General features: G+C 39.8%; 1 protein-coding gene across 4 annotated transcripts in view; it reads left to right on the forward strand.

Annotated features, from left to right (window-relative positions):
- The window catches only part of MAP7 (microtubule associated protein 7), a 126,711-nt gene that overhangs the window by 6,073 nt on the left and 105,857 nt on the right, over window positions 1–14,781 (forward strand). Inside the window, exon 1 of one of the 4 annotated variants that reach the window (XM_050893332.1) lies at window positions 7,866–8,010. The exons of the other annotated variants lie outside the window; for them this stretch is intronic. Coding sequence (XP_050749289.1) covers window positions 7,881–8,010 — 130 coding nt within the window. The 5' untranslated portion in view covers window positions 7,866–7,880. Of the gene's footprint in view, window positions 1–7,865; window positions 8,011–14,781 lie in introns of those variants that run through there. 4 annotated transcript variants of the gene reach the window in all.

Consider the following 14,781-nt stretch of genomic DNA (forward strand, 5'->3'; position numbering starts at 1 on the left):
TGTTGGCTAAGAATGATCTCACATGTTTTTATTCATTGTGGTACGCATTGTGCAATTTTTATTAGTCATACTATGCAAATCCATTTAATTAAAGAATGTAACAAGACTTGTTAATGTGCGTCTTGTATTTGATTGTTTTATTGGTGTGTATGTGCTCAAAGTGTTTGTGGATGATGAGACTCTTTCCTCCGTGTTCACATGTCTTTTGCTCCGATGAGTGAGTTTGAGTCAGAACAGGGCAGGGCTCCCAGCCTTCTCCTCAATTTTCCTATGCATGGAAATGCACACAGGTTCAGTTTTAATTGACAGAAGGGAAAATAGCTAATAGTCTAGTCACTTCCGAGGAGCCCTTAACATCCCTTGGTCCAGTGTGTGGCACCGCGCCTGTCAGAGGGACAGCCGAAACTGGGAAGAGGTCACCTCCAAGAGAAGCCGCCTGTGCCTGCGCACATGTGTGGAGGCGTGTTTCCTGGTGGAGCTGTCTCCTGCTCCAGGGTCTTGTAGGCAGTGTGGCTGCTGGCACAGCTGCCTGCCTGTGATTCACCAGAACTGTGGTGAGTAGCAATGAGATGGGGACTGGAGAAGCAAGTCTCCTACATGATGTGAGACAATTGCCATGGCTGCTCTCAGCATGTACAGTTCTGTGGCTGAAGAATATGTCGTCTTACTGTTTTGATCAAAGTAGTATCTAGAATGTGCACAGTCTTCGCAGCACATATGATGGGACCCATAAACAGATGGGTAAGCTAAAGGAGCCAAAGTAGTCAGGATAGTTGATAGGAAAATAAAGACCTGGTGTCTGCTTTTCGTTTCCAGACCTAGCTTATTTAAAATTCATCATCTCTTAGGCAGATATGGATAATAATTCTGAATTCAATTTATTGGAAAAGGACATACTGAGATATGAAACCAGAATAAAGACATGTTTGTTCAAACTCCAGGAGAGAAAGGTGAAAAGAGCTGAACCTGCCTTTCTAGGTTTGCTTTCTGAAGAACCGTAATAATCCACTGCTGCTCCCCTCTTGTTTCCCCAGCACATATTTAAGTGGATGTTTGCTTAGAAAGGCTGAACAGTTCTGCTCTTCCTTGAGTTGAAGCACCTAATTCAATGGATGAATGAAGAATAAGTTCATGAAACTACTGTGGTTTTATGGCCTCAACTTTTAGAAGTGAGTTGACTCATTGCTTATTTAAAGCTATTCAGAGTGCATCTATACTCTTGACAGCAGGATTCTCATTAGTCAAAAAGATGAAGGTTTCACTTCTTATTCTCTAGCATTTTATATTCAATCTTACCGATTAATGCAAGGGGCCTTTTTTCCTTCCAAGAAGGTGGAAAGAAGAAATCAATGATTATATCAGATGTTTATACACTAAATACTGAAGGTGTTTAAAAAAATTAATGTACTGCTGTAAAAATAATCTGCCAGTCTTTTATTATCTTGTATATACAAGTGAGGCCTTAGAGATATCTTTGAAGAGAGACTTAGAAACCTCTGTAAAGACGAGGTTATTCTCTGTCCTTTTTTGACGATAAGAGGTAGAAGGAAGAGAGAATGCAAGAGCAGCAGTGGAAAAAATTAGGTGTGTGTGATGTTTGAGACAGTGGTTGGCTTAATGGAAGCAAGTATTTTTTCTGATATAGTGGCTATTTTTGCTATTTCCAACTTAACTTTTTCTTTTCCTTTTTTTTTTTTTTTAAATGGGGGTGGGGGGAATCCTGTGTGTCTTTTTAAGGCTACTTTGCTCTGTCCTAGATTTGCATGGCATTGAAAAGAAGGTTTCCAGTCCTTTGATGCTGAGTAAATAGCTGTTTTCTCACACAAGTGGCAGGGGAAGGGGCTCTACTTTCTCAGGTCTTTTGGCCTGATTTAAAACCTAGTGAAGTAGAAAGTAAATGCAAAGAGATGAGTTTCCTGAAGGAAATCAGGGAGAAATTGAGTTTGGAGTTTAGTTAGTGTCCATATATTCCAACATTGTCCTGCAAGGAGTAGGGAGTTGGACTTCATGATCCATATGGGTCCCTTCTAACTCGAGATATTCTATGATCTAGCACTGTCTGTATTATGTATTTTTAAATGACTTATTAAAAAAAAGCTTTTGACATAGATGATTAATGTTGAAAATGTCCATACAAAATATGATTGTGTGTTTTGGTGGGTAGGTACATTTAAATTTTTTGGTGTACTTGTTTTGTAGAACAGGATGGGATTCTTCCCAAGAAAGAAACATTTGGAACCCAGTTCCCAATGGAACCTTATTGTTTCATGCTGGGAAAACATGTCTATAAACGCAAAATGCCATATCCTTTCTTGTGGCTACTATGTAAGATAGATACCTACCTTGTCCTGAACCTCTCAGTACTAAGAAAATCAGAAATAACAATGAAATATTGGCAATCTGGAAAGGAGCATATGTTAAAATAGTATATTGACTTGATCTAATACTTGATATAAAATACACTTAAGCGGAGGGGAAGCTTTCCTTTTATGTTAAAAGGCCTTGAATCAGCATCCAAGAGCAGAAGTAGAACAGTGTTTATTTTGCTTTACAAATACTGTGACCCAGACCTGTCTCAAGTTTGTGGGTTTTTTTTTGGTTGGTTGGGTGTTTGTTTTTTTTTTTCTGTACCCCACAAGAAAATGATCTTCAGCTGTTAGCAGCTTTGGTTAAAGCTGAATAACAGGATAAGAAAAGGATTGTGGATAATGCTCTAAAAGTACTAAAGCACATGTGTGACTTCTCTGTTCAGCTTGTGGTTTTCACAGTCCAAACTTTTCTTCTCTTTCTTGTTTCAACAGTTGGATAGTTGCTGAGTAGCTCTTATAACGGTAAGGTCATACAAAGTATTTTAAGAGAGAGAAGTATTTTATAAGAATCAATGAGTTCTTTCAGAAGAAGAATTCTTCTTAAGGTTTTATTCCATCTTATAACTGGAGAAACTGAGGCTAGAGGTTGTAACTTAGCTCAGGCTTCGGAGAGCTTAAGGGTCAGAAAGAGCAGTGGTGAGCAGGCTGCCCTGGCTTCTGAAACTGGCTTGATGCATCTGTGCCTCAAACTTTTTTTTTAATCCCTTGGCTGGCAGTGGGGAAGAAGGGGAACTTGAAGGCTGGAGATTAACTAGTGGTCTATTCAATGGATGGTCATATCTGGGTTTCACAATAATGGCAGACAGTAGATTTTTGTGTGTGTTAAGATTGAGAGCTTATTAGACCTGGAATTTCCTATAAAATGTAGCTTGATGAACATACAACAGGTGTCTCATGGAGTGGGAGAAAAAATCTGTATATTGTGATTCAGCAATGTCTTATGAGTGCTTCTGTTTGCAGGGATTTTCATAGGCAACTTATCTATAAATTTCTTTTGCCACTTTTGCAATAGTATATGAGCCTGCATTCAGTTGGCTTGATTTTCTGTAATGTAACCTGACATGCCCAATGATACAAGATGGCTTCCAGTTAGTGTTACATTAAGTGGTTTTTTTCTTGAAAACATACATTGTCCTAGTGATCACGGCCTGCCAACTCCTGTGTGCTTCACAGTGCTTCATAAGGCAGTAGCTGTAGAACATGAACTTATGTGCAACTCGTTATACTCTAAATCACAGTAATGAGCTTCATGTAGTGTTTGGATAGTTTACAGGGACTGAAAGAATCCTGTGAATGAAAGAAGATAGCAAATCTAGAGTTCAGCCATTGAAAATTACCAGATTACCCATAGTAGACTGCACATAGGTATCGTGGTGACTGTTCTGGTGACTGACTTCAACTTGCTTTTCATTTCATAGATAGAGATATCAAGCCTTAATACCTGAAGTTAAAGCAGAAACATCAATTAGCACGTTGTTATAAATATTTACATTTCCCAGAGTGCAATATAATTATCCTAATAGTCTTTGTTCAAACTGCTGTTTAAGGCCGTTGTATATCAGATAATGTGTTGTGCAGGTAATTATACCTATAGAATCCAGTGGGTGAAAGTGGGTGTGTCTAAGTGCAGTGGTTTAACTGATAAAAAGTTTGAAAGTGGTGTAAAAAGGAAAAACCAAAAATTATCCGGTGCCCTCAATATACACAGTTGCCCTCATTCCATCTCTTGAAAGAGTCGCACCCCATCAGCATGACGTGGTTTAACCCCAGCCAGCACCTAAGCAGGATGCAGCTGCTTGCTCACTCCTCCCCACTCCCAGTGGGATGGGGAGGGGAATTCGAAAAAAAAGTAAAACTCGTGGGTTGAGATAAGAACAGTTTAATAACTAAAGTAAAATATAATACTAACAATAATAATAATATAATAATAATAATTGTAATTAAAAGTAATATAACAAAAAAAGAGAGAAATAACACCCAAGAAAAGACAAGTGATGCACAGTGCAGTTGCTCACCACCTGCTGACCAATGCCTAAGCAGTGATTCGCCCCTCCCAGCCAACTTCCCCCAGTTTATATACTGAGCATGATGTTCTATGGTATGGAATATCCCTTTGGCTAGTTCGGGTCAGCTGCCCTGGCTGTGCTCCCTCCCAGCTTCTTGCACACCTGCTTGCTGGCAGAGCATGGGAAACTGAAAAATCCTTAACTTAGGATAAGCGCTACTTAGCAACAGCTAAAACATCAGCGTGTTATCAACTTTATTCTCGCACTAAATCCAAAACACAGCACTGTACCAGCTACTAAGAAGAAAATTAACTCTATCCCAGCTGAAACCAGGACACAGTAAGAGCTCAGCTGTGATTGTATTGGTACACAGTGCGACTAATGGTTGGGGGGGGCGAAAATCACTAATAGGGGCTGTGTAAGCAAATGGTTATTTATTTTTTTTTTTACAAGAATTTAACAGCCTTCCTACTAAAATTATCCACCACTTTGTTCCCTCAAAGGAATGTTGCTTTCATCCCAGTTTTCATATAGAAGCTCCCACATAGCTGAGACACAGCTGAAATAAGCAAAGCTTTCCTGCTAGGGATACCTCAGGAATTTCTTTTTCTGCACTAAACCAATGGATGGAGGGAGGGGATTTGTCAGTACAGTCTAGTTTTATGCAGCATTAGTACCTTTTTATGCATCTTTAATAGTGTTATTAGGAAATTTTTTTACAAAAAACCCCAAGTACCTAAAGTTATGTGGTATCTTCTATTGTAATAGGTGTCTTTTATTTGTAATAGGTTGCAGGTGACTAGGGTGCCATTTTATTAGGCATCTGGAAACATGTTGTGGGCTGGCATGGTTTTTAACCACATGGGCCTTGAAATAAAATCATGCTGCATAAGCTGAATGTGTTGTTGATCCTTTTCCTCTTTCAGAATACACCTCTGCATTAGTAAGTCAACAGAAAGAAGCATGCACCAACGCCTCAGCTGCCTGTTTGTCATAACCCAAATCCATCTTCACCAGCCCCTGAAGCATCAAACTTAGTCATTACTACATTTTGTACTCAGAGCAAGTCACTCTTATGGGTGCAGGGGATCCTGCAAGGACCAAGGAAGGCATTCTCAGTCTTGTAGCTGTTCTCCATGACTCCTCAGATAATAGGGGAATGGAGACATTGAAACAGTTATACCTGTAAACTTGAAAGGCCCTTTGGAAGCTGGTCCAGTCAGGTGTATTTTTGTGTGTTAGATACTTCTTATATGTTTTAAAATGCCTATTTAAGTAGTTTAGCAATTAAAGGTGATTGAACAGAATGTTTAAAAGGGCAGGAATCCTTTCTTAGTGACTTAAAACAGTGAAAGGGAGTGGAGTGATATTTAACTAAGCTGCCATGTAAGTGTTGTTTTCTGTTACTCTTGTTCTGTTGGCAGCAGTCTTGGGTGTGTATGAAAAGTATTCATGGTACTAACTACCATCCTTTTTTTGTGGCTATGTGTGTACTGTTATGTAGTATTTGTGGTAGGCATTAAGTGGATGGGATTTGAAGAATGGAGCTGTTTGTCTTACAGGACAAAGTAGTAGCCTGTATAAACCCGAGAAGGCAAATTGCCAAGCTAAAGAACAGCTTGTGTTAGAGCTTTTTTTCTTACTCCTCTTTTTTTTTTTTTGTCCATAACCTTTAGTACAAAGTGTCTTTAACTGTAGACAAATGTCATCATGTATAGCTTCCGTGTACACCCAGAAAGTCTAAAGTGTAGCCAAGCAGCAGGATGGAGCCAGGAGGAAATACCTACTGGAGGTGGGCTGTGGGCTTCATTCAGAACTGGTGCCCTCCTGCAGAATACTTCTGTTTTGTTTGGGTGTTTTGTGCTCATGCTGGAGGAGAAGGAAGAATGGTCCAGCTGAGCCTTTGGGTGGTGCTGTGTTCTTCTCCATCCACTGGATTCCTGGCTGATGAGCCTGAGGTGTGTGAGAACAGAGCTGTCTTGCTAGCTGAGCATGATCCAGGACTCCTCTGTAAAGAGCATCCCAGGCTGCTGTGATACATATCATGTTGACAGTCATAAACTCTGACCCTTCTTCTTCAGTATTGTTACCCGTGTCATTGAGGTGATCATACATGTCTGTATAATGTTGCATTTTCAATATGAGCCACCTGCAGACTTGTCAACTAATGTATGTGCCATCTTGTGGCAGGTGATCATGTTACATTGTTTCTCTTTAAAAAAAAAAATCTGCAGTGGGGAAAATCCTGTAATTTTAACATTATAGAGATGTTCTAGCTTGCAGTTTTTCTTCAGTAGCATTTTGAAATGGTGAGCACACATTGATTTAGAGAGGTGAAAGTGGATGAAGATTAAGGTCTCACAGGTAAAACATTCAGCATGTTGCTTAGCGGCGTTTGGAGCTGTGAAGGATGGAACATGCCAATTGCAAAACTTGTGAGCAAGTGCTCGGTTGTAAATGGCTAAAGAAAATCCAGAATGCCAGCACATGAAGGAAATCCAACTAACTAAAACCACCCAGGCTGTTTGTATTTTGTTCACTTTGCAAAGTGAATGTTAATGGTTGGTGCTGTAAAACTAATGGTGTGGTACAGAATATTCACTCCAAAAGTCCTTTCGTTGTCCTGTGTTGTCTGTACAAGCTAGAAATCCTGATTTTTGAGTTTTCACATATGGAAAAGAATGTTCCAACACCTGCCTGTAATTGTGGGTGTATGTATTCCTAATGCAAAAGGTATGCACTGCATAGGAAGGTGATTAAGTTAAGGGGTGGGGGGGACATCCAACACATGCATATATGGAAGAAGACTCATCCTCGTTGTTTTAGTTTAGATTAGGCTAAAATTTCAAAACATGAATAAACAGAGCAGCTGGCAAAATGCAGGTTCATGCCTGGAGCCTTCCAGGCTTCTTTTCACTCAGTGCTCATCTGCTTGTGCAAGCACAGCTCCATCCTCCCGCCGCCCTGTGAGGAGGAAGGAGCAGCCCCTGCTGCCGAGGTGCTTCTAGCTCTCCGCAAGCGTGCAGGAGACAGCGTTCCTGAGGCCGGCTTGCTGCAGCTGAGGAGACAACACTCATAGACCCCCTTTGATTAGGATGTGTCAGTGTTGTCAGGGCAACTGTTAACAGCGGCGTATCATATTTTCTCCCTGTGTTGCGTGCTGAATATTTTAGTGTGCTGTAGCTGGAAGAGGGTTGCAGGGAAAAAGGTGCTGCAGCAAGGAACCTGGAGCTGTGGGCTGGGATCTGATTGAACAGGTTTAAGACAGCGACAAACAGCATCCAAACCAATGTGCCTTTAATTGGGCTTTTCTTGAAGGTAGGGAAAGACTGCAAGCCTTTCGCTGCCGACTGGATGTTGGTATTTGTCAGCTGTTTGCATACTGCTTATCCATAGGGGATCTATTACAAGTGCTCAAATGAACAGGCAGTGTTGCAGCTAGCGGCTAAGCAGGGGCTGCAGTTTCTTACTTTTTTTTTTTTAATAAGCGAGAGGCAACAGCAACATGCCTGGTTCAATTACTGCACTCCGACAAGAGAGATTGAAGAAAAGTGCCAGGCCGAGTCCCCTGGGTTTATTCACCATTAACGAAGAGGATGAGCAGCAAAAGAATGGGAATTCCAAAAGACTGAAAGGTATGTCGTGGTTCTGCAGCTCGATCAGGGCTGTGTGTGGAATACGCTGCACAGGAGGCACATTTTATTAGCTCCTCCGTGTGCTGTAGAGAGTCTGTAAGTGACTGGTGCAGTTTGGCAATGCATATTGGCACCCACAAATGCACTGTGCATGATAGGTGTCTGTATTTAAATCCCCTGGATTGTTACGCAATAATCTGCTTTGGATATGAAGAAAAAAATACTTTTTGTTATTAACCCCATTTTTTCTGGTAGAGATAAGGGTCCTGCATCAGAAATATATCAGTGAATTTCTGTGTGTTTTCTTTGATTTCTGTGCACAGTCTGGATAAATGCCTATAAAAAAAGGTAGTTGTAGGCTTGGAGAATACAGAATGCAATACCAGCCTGTTATAGAAGACAGCTTTGCCAAAGACAATGTAAAATTAGTGATACTTCCATTCGTGTGCATAAGGGGCAGTGTGCCTTTGGCAGAGTATAGAAAAATACACATTGTTCGAATATGCTGACTTTGAGAAGTCTGACAAAAAAAACCCCAACAAACAAAAAAAAACCCCACCAAATTGTAACTGCTAAAGAAAAATATTTATAGTATTTAATGTAGGTGAGTTGTGGTGGTGGAGGGATGCTGATGGCCATTGATTTATAACAGAGGTCTGTGAAGCCTGTGTAGCCACTGTCTATCTTATATCATGTAATTAATATTTTCCACATGGATCCTAGTGTTTAAATTCTGTTGGTCTGGCAGGGATCCTGTACCTTACAATTGTGACTGGAATTTTAAGTTTGATCGTTAGAATTTTTATTCTTTTTTGGGATCAAGTGATTCCATTTATATGAACACTCCTTTTTGTGGTCTTATTCAGGGGGAAAAAAATTGTACCAGATTTTTTGTTTACAAAACAAATGTTAGTTTGTAGCCTCAAGACAGTGTTTCAAATTTCAGACATTACCATTCTACCATGTAACAGGAGAGGCTAGCAAGCATTTAAATACCAAATTTATAGTATGTGTATTTATTAGAGCTGAATCATTTACAGCTAACTGGTTATTTTCTTTTTCTTGAAGGAAAAAGGTAGCTTGGTAGCGGTTACAAACAAATTCAGAACTCAAGATTTTTTCAGTTCGCAGCTTGTACTTTTTTTTCTCAGAATAATAAAGAACCTGACAGATTTGAGCATCGTGATAAAATATATATTGCTAGTCATTGTTCATGTGCCTAATGTGTTAGGGTCTTGTGTACGTAGCTACCTGCTCTTCTGTATATTTGAAACTGCACATATAAAATGGAGATACAAACTCTAGTGTGAGGTTATTGAGTTTTTACTATTTTATGAAGCATATTACCTTATCACCCACTGGATGACTTCCAGAGTCAGCTGTCCACAAAGCTAAGAATCAATAGTTTTCCTGGTTTTGTTCAGTGGCACTGATAGTTTCCCAGGGTAAAAGTTCTTGTTGAATTAGATAGTGTTTCCTACTTGCATCAGTTATACCGATGTGCTTATCCTTTGCCTCTCCTGTTAAACTGAGATTCCATTTTTGGTTATTCCTTTTTTCTCTTGTTGCTGTGAAATGTAAGTAGGCAAATGTGCACAGGAGCACTGACAGCAAACTAACAAGTGCATGTGGTTTTAATAAGATAAAAATTTGGTGGCTTACCTTGAATGCTCCTAGTGAGAAATAACATAGGAGGCTGTACAAAATATTTTGGAAGTATACTCGTTTGCTTTTCTTTTACTGAATACTTAAAATGGCTCATACTGTCTCTAGAACACCATTTATGCACTGATAAATGTAGTTATTTACCCTTCTATACATCTGAATGCGTTATCAGTGGTTAGGTGGGTTAGAGCTGGAAAGCCTGGTCATGGAGAATGCATGTATTCAGGGTGGTGGTCTCCCTTCCCTTCCCAGTACCAAGCAAGGTCACTCCAGTGCAGCTCTGAGCGGAAACTTAAGATGTTGGACCCATGTGAGGCTTCCTTGAGTCTTTAAGAGTCTGTTGTTCTGTTGCTACTTTACAGTGTTTGCTTCATCTTAGTTCTTTACCTGTCCTGTTTGCTCAGCAAGCACCTGCAGCTGCTGAGATGTTTCTTTTTTCTTTCCTCCCCGTAGCACATACTAAGTCAGTGTTATCTTCATGGGAGGTGGGCTACATGTCGTCTTCATCTGCGGTTTCTATAATCATGCTGGACCTATCTTTGTACAGCAGTTCAAAACCCAAGAGGCCTTTAATGGGTCTGATACTCCAAAGTAATAAAGCAGCTCATTCCTCCATTAAGGATATTTGAATATCATCACAAGTTTTAAAATAATCATTATTTTGATAGTTCAGGTCTTCTCAGAATACTAAGATTTGATTAGAGTTTGCATGAGAGTTGTTTTTTGTCATCTGGGAAACAAATATTTATGTGGATCATAAAATGGCTAACATTTGTGAGATTTTCTGTAAATTGATTTTGATATCAGCCATTTCTTTTCTTGTCTTTGGCTGTGTGTATTGTAATCTGAGAAGTCTGGTAGGCAATGAGTTTGTTCTTCCAGTGTAAAAAAATAATAAAATGAAAATGTTTGTCAAGGATTTTTTTTTTAACTTGGAGATATTAAAAGCCTGCAGTGATCTTTGTAGCCACATGCTCCTGATACTTCCTTTCCTTTGATGTGAATTGTATTCACTGCTTTTTCACCAAATATTTTAACTTCCTTTCCTCCTCTTGTCTTTGGGACAAGGCCTGTGTTTCTGTTACGTGTCTGTATAGCACCCACTATTGCAAGGTCTTGAGGTCCAGCTGTTGTGTAGTAGAACAGTGCAAATAAAAATTACTTTGAATTGCCTTTTTTACTTTTATTAACATCCTCTATTCTGCTCTCCTGTTATAACATACAAGAACTTTCCTACATAGTGGACTCTTCAAATACAATTTGTACGGGTTTACAGAAGCTTATTTTGCTCTTGAATTGTTTTTGGTTTTAGTCACCAGCTTTCCAGCAGTTCTGCAGCTATATCCACAGAGAAACCAGACAAAACAGGCACAAAACCACACACGTAACAGCTTCAATGTTCCCTTAAAGCTTGTGTTGTAAGACAAATACTGTTTCTGTGACTGAAGATAGTGTGTGAATGTGGTTCTTTATGTAAAACACAAAGATATGTCCAGGTAGATTACTGTTTAATTAAAGGTATCCGTCCTGTGTGTGTGAACTTTGGCCTCAGCCGTTCTCTGAATTCAGGCACAAGCAATTCAATTCACCTTAGTATTTCCCTCTTCTGCCCTGTTGATTTTGTGCACCTTGGATGTAGTCTTAATAACTCTTAGTCAATTTTATGAAATTTTGAAGTGATGCCTCCTCTCCTTCCTCTTGGGGGTGGGGGGGTAATACCTTGTCAGCCTATTAATAATGTTGTGTTTCTAAAGCTATAATTTGAAGAGTGTAGAAAAGTAATGCTCATATTTCTGGATTATAAATTTGAATAACTAATAACTGAAATAGGTACCTTATGAGATTTATGGCAAATGAATGAAAAAGAAGTCTCAGCTAACCTAACAATGGAATCCTTCACCTGCCTGATAATTTAAAACTGATCAAGGGAGTGTACCTCTGATCTGCTGAGTGAGTATAGCTGCTAATACAGCGCTAGACATATATGCTTTAGGTCTCTGAACAGTAACACTGATTCTTTGTCATCTTGAAAACAAGAAAAGGGCTTTTTCCAGTCCTTTGGTGCATGGCAGTGATGTCTGTGATGACCAGCAGATTTTCTGCTGTTGCATGGATGGTAATGTTTTTGTGTAATGCTTATTTCAGATGTAAGCTTTGTTTGTTCAGAGAGATGAGGGAGATTTTTTTCTAACATGACTGTTTATGTGTTTAGTCTCAGTGTTCTGCATGTATTGGGGAAATATATATTCCTTGTTAAACTCACATAGGCTAACTTTGAATTCAGTTGTTATTTTGTTGCTGTGCGTCTATGTCCAAACACAAACTTAAGATACCTGAAAGAAAAGGGAATTTGGCATCTTCAAGGGCATTAAACTGATAGTCCTGGAAACTGAAACTGTATACCTACAAAACAGGTACTGCATGGGGTGTGGAAGTGTAATCTTATCCCATGCTGCAGAGTCTGTGCCTCAGGCTGGATCTAGAATGACAGCTTGGTCTCTGGCTTCCACCACACTTTAAACCAGCAAAGCTGCCTGGGATGGTGGTTCTCCCAATGGGGCCTCTTAATGCTAGTCAGTAGGCTGACCTCCCATTTGTTTTGGGCAGAACAGTGAGCAGGTGTTAAAGGCTGGTGAACTGGCTCACGAAAATCAAGTATTGGAGGTTTTAATGACAGTTGGTAGCCTTATCTTGCCCATCTGCATTTGAGGCAAAGGTAGGGGAAAGAGTGGATGGAAGGAAGGAAAGGTACCAATTCTCATTACAATGCTGGTTGTGTAAAGGGGCAGGGCTGAGAACCTGGACAATGTGGTTTGTCATCTTGTACCTTCCAGTGAGTTCTGCTAATGTTTCTCTACGCTTCCTCTTTCTTTCTGCTAGCCAAGGCCAGAAGAAGAGGGATCCGAAAGTATCTGTGATTTTTTCTGGACATTCATTTAAAAACAGCTCTTAAAGTATCTGGGAGGTACATTCTTAAAAAACCCTTATTCATTACCAGATTTGCAGCTGTTGGGGTTGCAGAAGGAAGTTGTGGTTTTTTTCAGGAAGCTACTACAAAGCTGTCTCCTTTGTAGGATTTCACCATTCATAGCTGTAGGTGCTGGGTAGCGTGAAGCAACTTATTTGTAATAGACAAAGAGATCCTAACACAAAGTAATTTATTTGCAGTAAAGCAGAGACATGCTCTCAGAGATAGCAGGGAATATGTCTGCAGACCAATGGAGCAAATCTGATTTGTTCAGTCCCTCTGGCTTTCAGAGTGAAAGTCCCAGGTCTGAGGACTTGGTTTGTGTTGTAACACAGTCTGTTCATTAAAGTGTGTGCTGGGATTACTGAGAGTTTATCTATGCTGGATAAGAATCATCTTACACTTCTAGCTCAGCTCTGTGAGAAGAGGCTTCCACTGCTGATTCTGGAGGATTGTGATTTTGTGGGGCAAAACAGCCTGTGATCTATTCATGTGCTCAGGGAGCATACTTGACATTGGACTTTTGCCATCCACATACTCAAAAAAGTACAACGTTGATAGTCTTTAAAGTTTAAGATATTTGTTAAAAGGAATTCAGGTTAACTTGGCATGTGAACTGAGGATAATCCTAATTAGGGAAGGATTGAATTTGCAAAGTAACTTTTGTAAGTAAACAGGGTTATATCAACCAAGATAAAAATTGATAACATAGTATTCATCAGAGCTGTCCATGTGAGAACAGCGTGCAGTATTTGGTTACTATACTTGCAGGACAGAATGCTTGTTGAAGTTGCAAAAAGATTGGAGTTCAGTTTAATTTAGATAACTATCAAGAAAGCTTTATATAATAAGAAACACCACTCATGAAAGATTGATAGCAAGCAGTGGAGTTTCTTCCTTATTCACTGTTACCATTGTAAAAGTAGTGGCTTTAAAAACCTTGAATTGGGAATATGACTCCAGCTGTGGGGAAAATACATGTAAAAGGAATGTAGGTTTATGGTCATTTCTTACGGGAGAGAGAGAAACCTGGAAAGTGGTAGATCTGTCCAAGGATCTTGAAATTCTCTGAGGTCGTTACATTCTTTTTTCCCTGAAAATATGCAAATAATACTCTTTCAAGGAGTTTATACAGTAACATGCCATTGGAATAAGGTGACAGCAAGAAGAAATGGACGTCTGTGCCTTATCTGTACCACACTACACATGCCTGGGTAGTACCACGTTTTTATTTTGCAGTGGAAAAATGAGGCAATAGCTAAGCACGTATTTTTTAAAGAAATATGTTGCAGTTAAATCCCCTGATGTTTTTGTGATTGTGGTGCTGTCAAGAGTCTTGGCACTCTTGCTGCTGTTTGCAAGCCTGCTCAGAAACTGCTGTATCCATTCACTCCTTCAAAATTGCCTTTGTATCCAGGTACGTAGAAGTCTGGCTTTATTTTTAAGAGAAAACCTTTTGCTTGTCATATTGAACTCCAGAGAAATTAGTGAGCACTGGCCTAGAGTGTTGCTTCTGGCCATGAGCAAGTGATGATGGAACTCTACTCATTACTGGGCTTAGCTGAATCAGTGGGAGTACATCATTTTTCTTCCTGCACAAACTCACACATGTACATTCTTTGCTTACTCAGCTACCCACAGAGTACTTTTTGTGCTCCCCCCCCCCCCCCCCCCCCCGCTTCTTTAAATTCAATCTGTACTTGCAACTGGAGAACTTGTTTTTCTGGTATTTGAGAATTAAGAGTCCCAAGTGAAATAATCTCAAGAGAGTTTTGCATTATTATCAGAAGTCTCTTCAGAAGTGATTTGTGGGGTTTTTTTAAGCCATGTTAAGGAATTATTTAACCCAGTCTACCCAACCTCATGCCACAACAGTAATGTGCCAGGAAAACAAATGCCGCAATGATTGATGCAATTTGCTCTATTTTAATGAACTACCTTCACTCACTGAAGGTGCATCTCACAGTGCACTGTTTTTGCAGCCAAGCACTACTTGAAACTCACACGTGTGAGTTTCACCTGCATTGAGTTGAAGCATGGTATGAGTAGATGCTGTTGTCTGTGGGTCAGATCTGTATAATGAAGGTGAGGGAGGTTATAGGCAGTGTTTAGTAAGCAAATAAAAATGCAGATGAAAC

The sequence above is a fragment of the Gymnogyps californianus genome, chromosome 3 (assembly GCF_018139145.2).
Source record: "Gymnogyps californianus isolate 813 chromosome 3, ASM1813914v2, whole genome shotgun sequence".
Classification (NCBI taxonomy): Eukaryota; Metazoa; Chordata; class Aves; order Accipitriformes; family Cathartidae; genus Gymnogyps; species Gymnogyps californianus.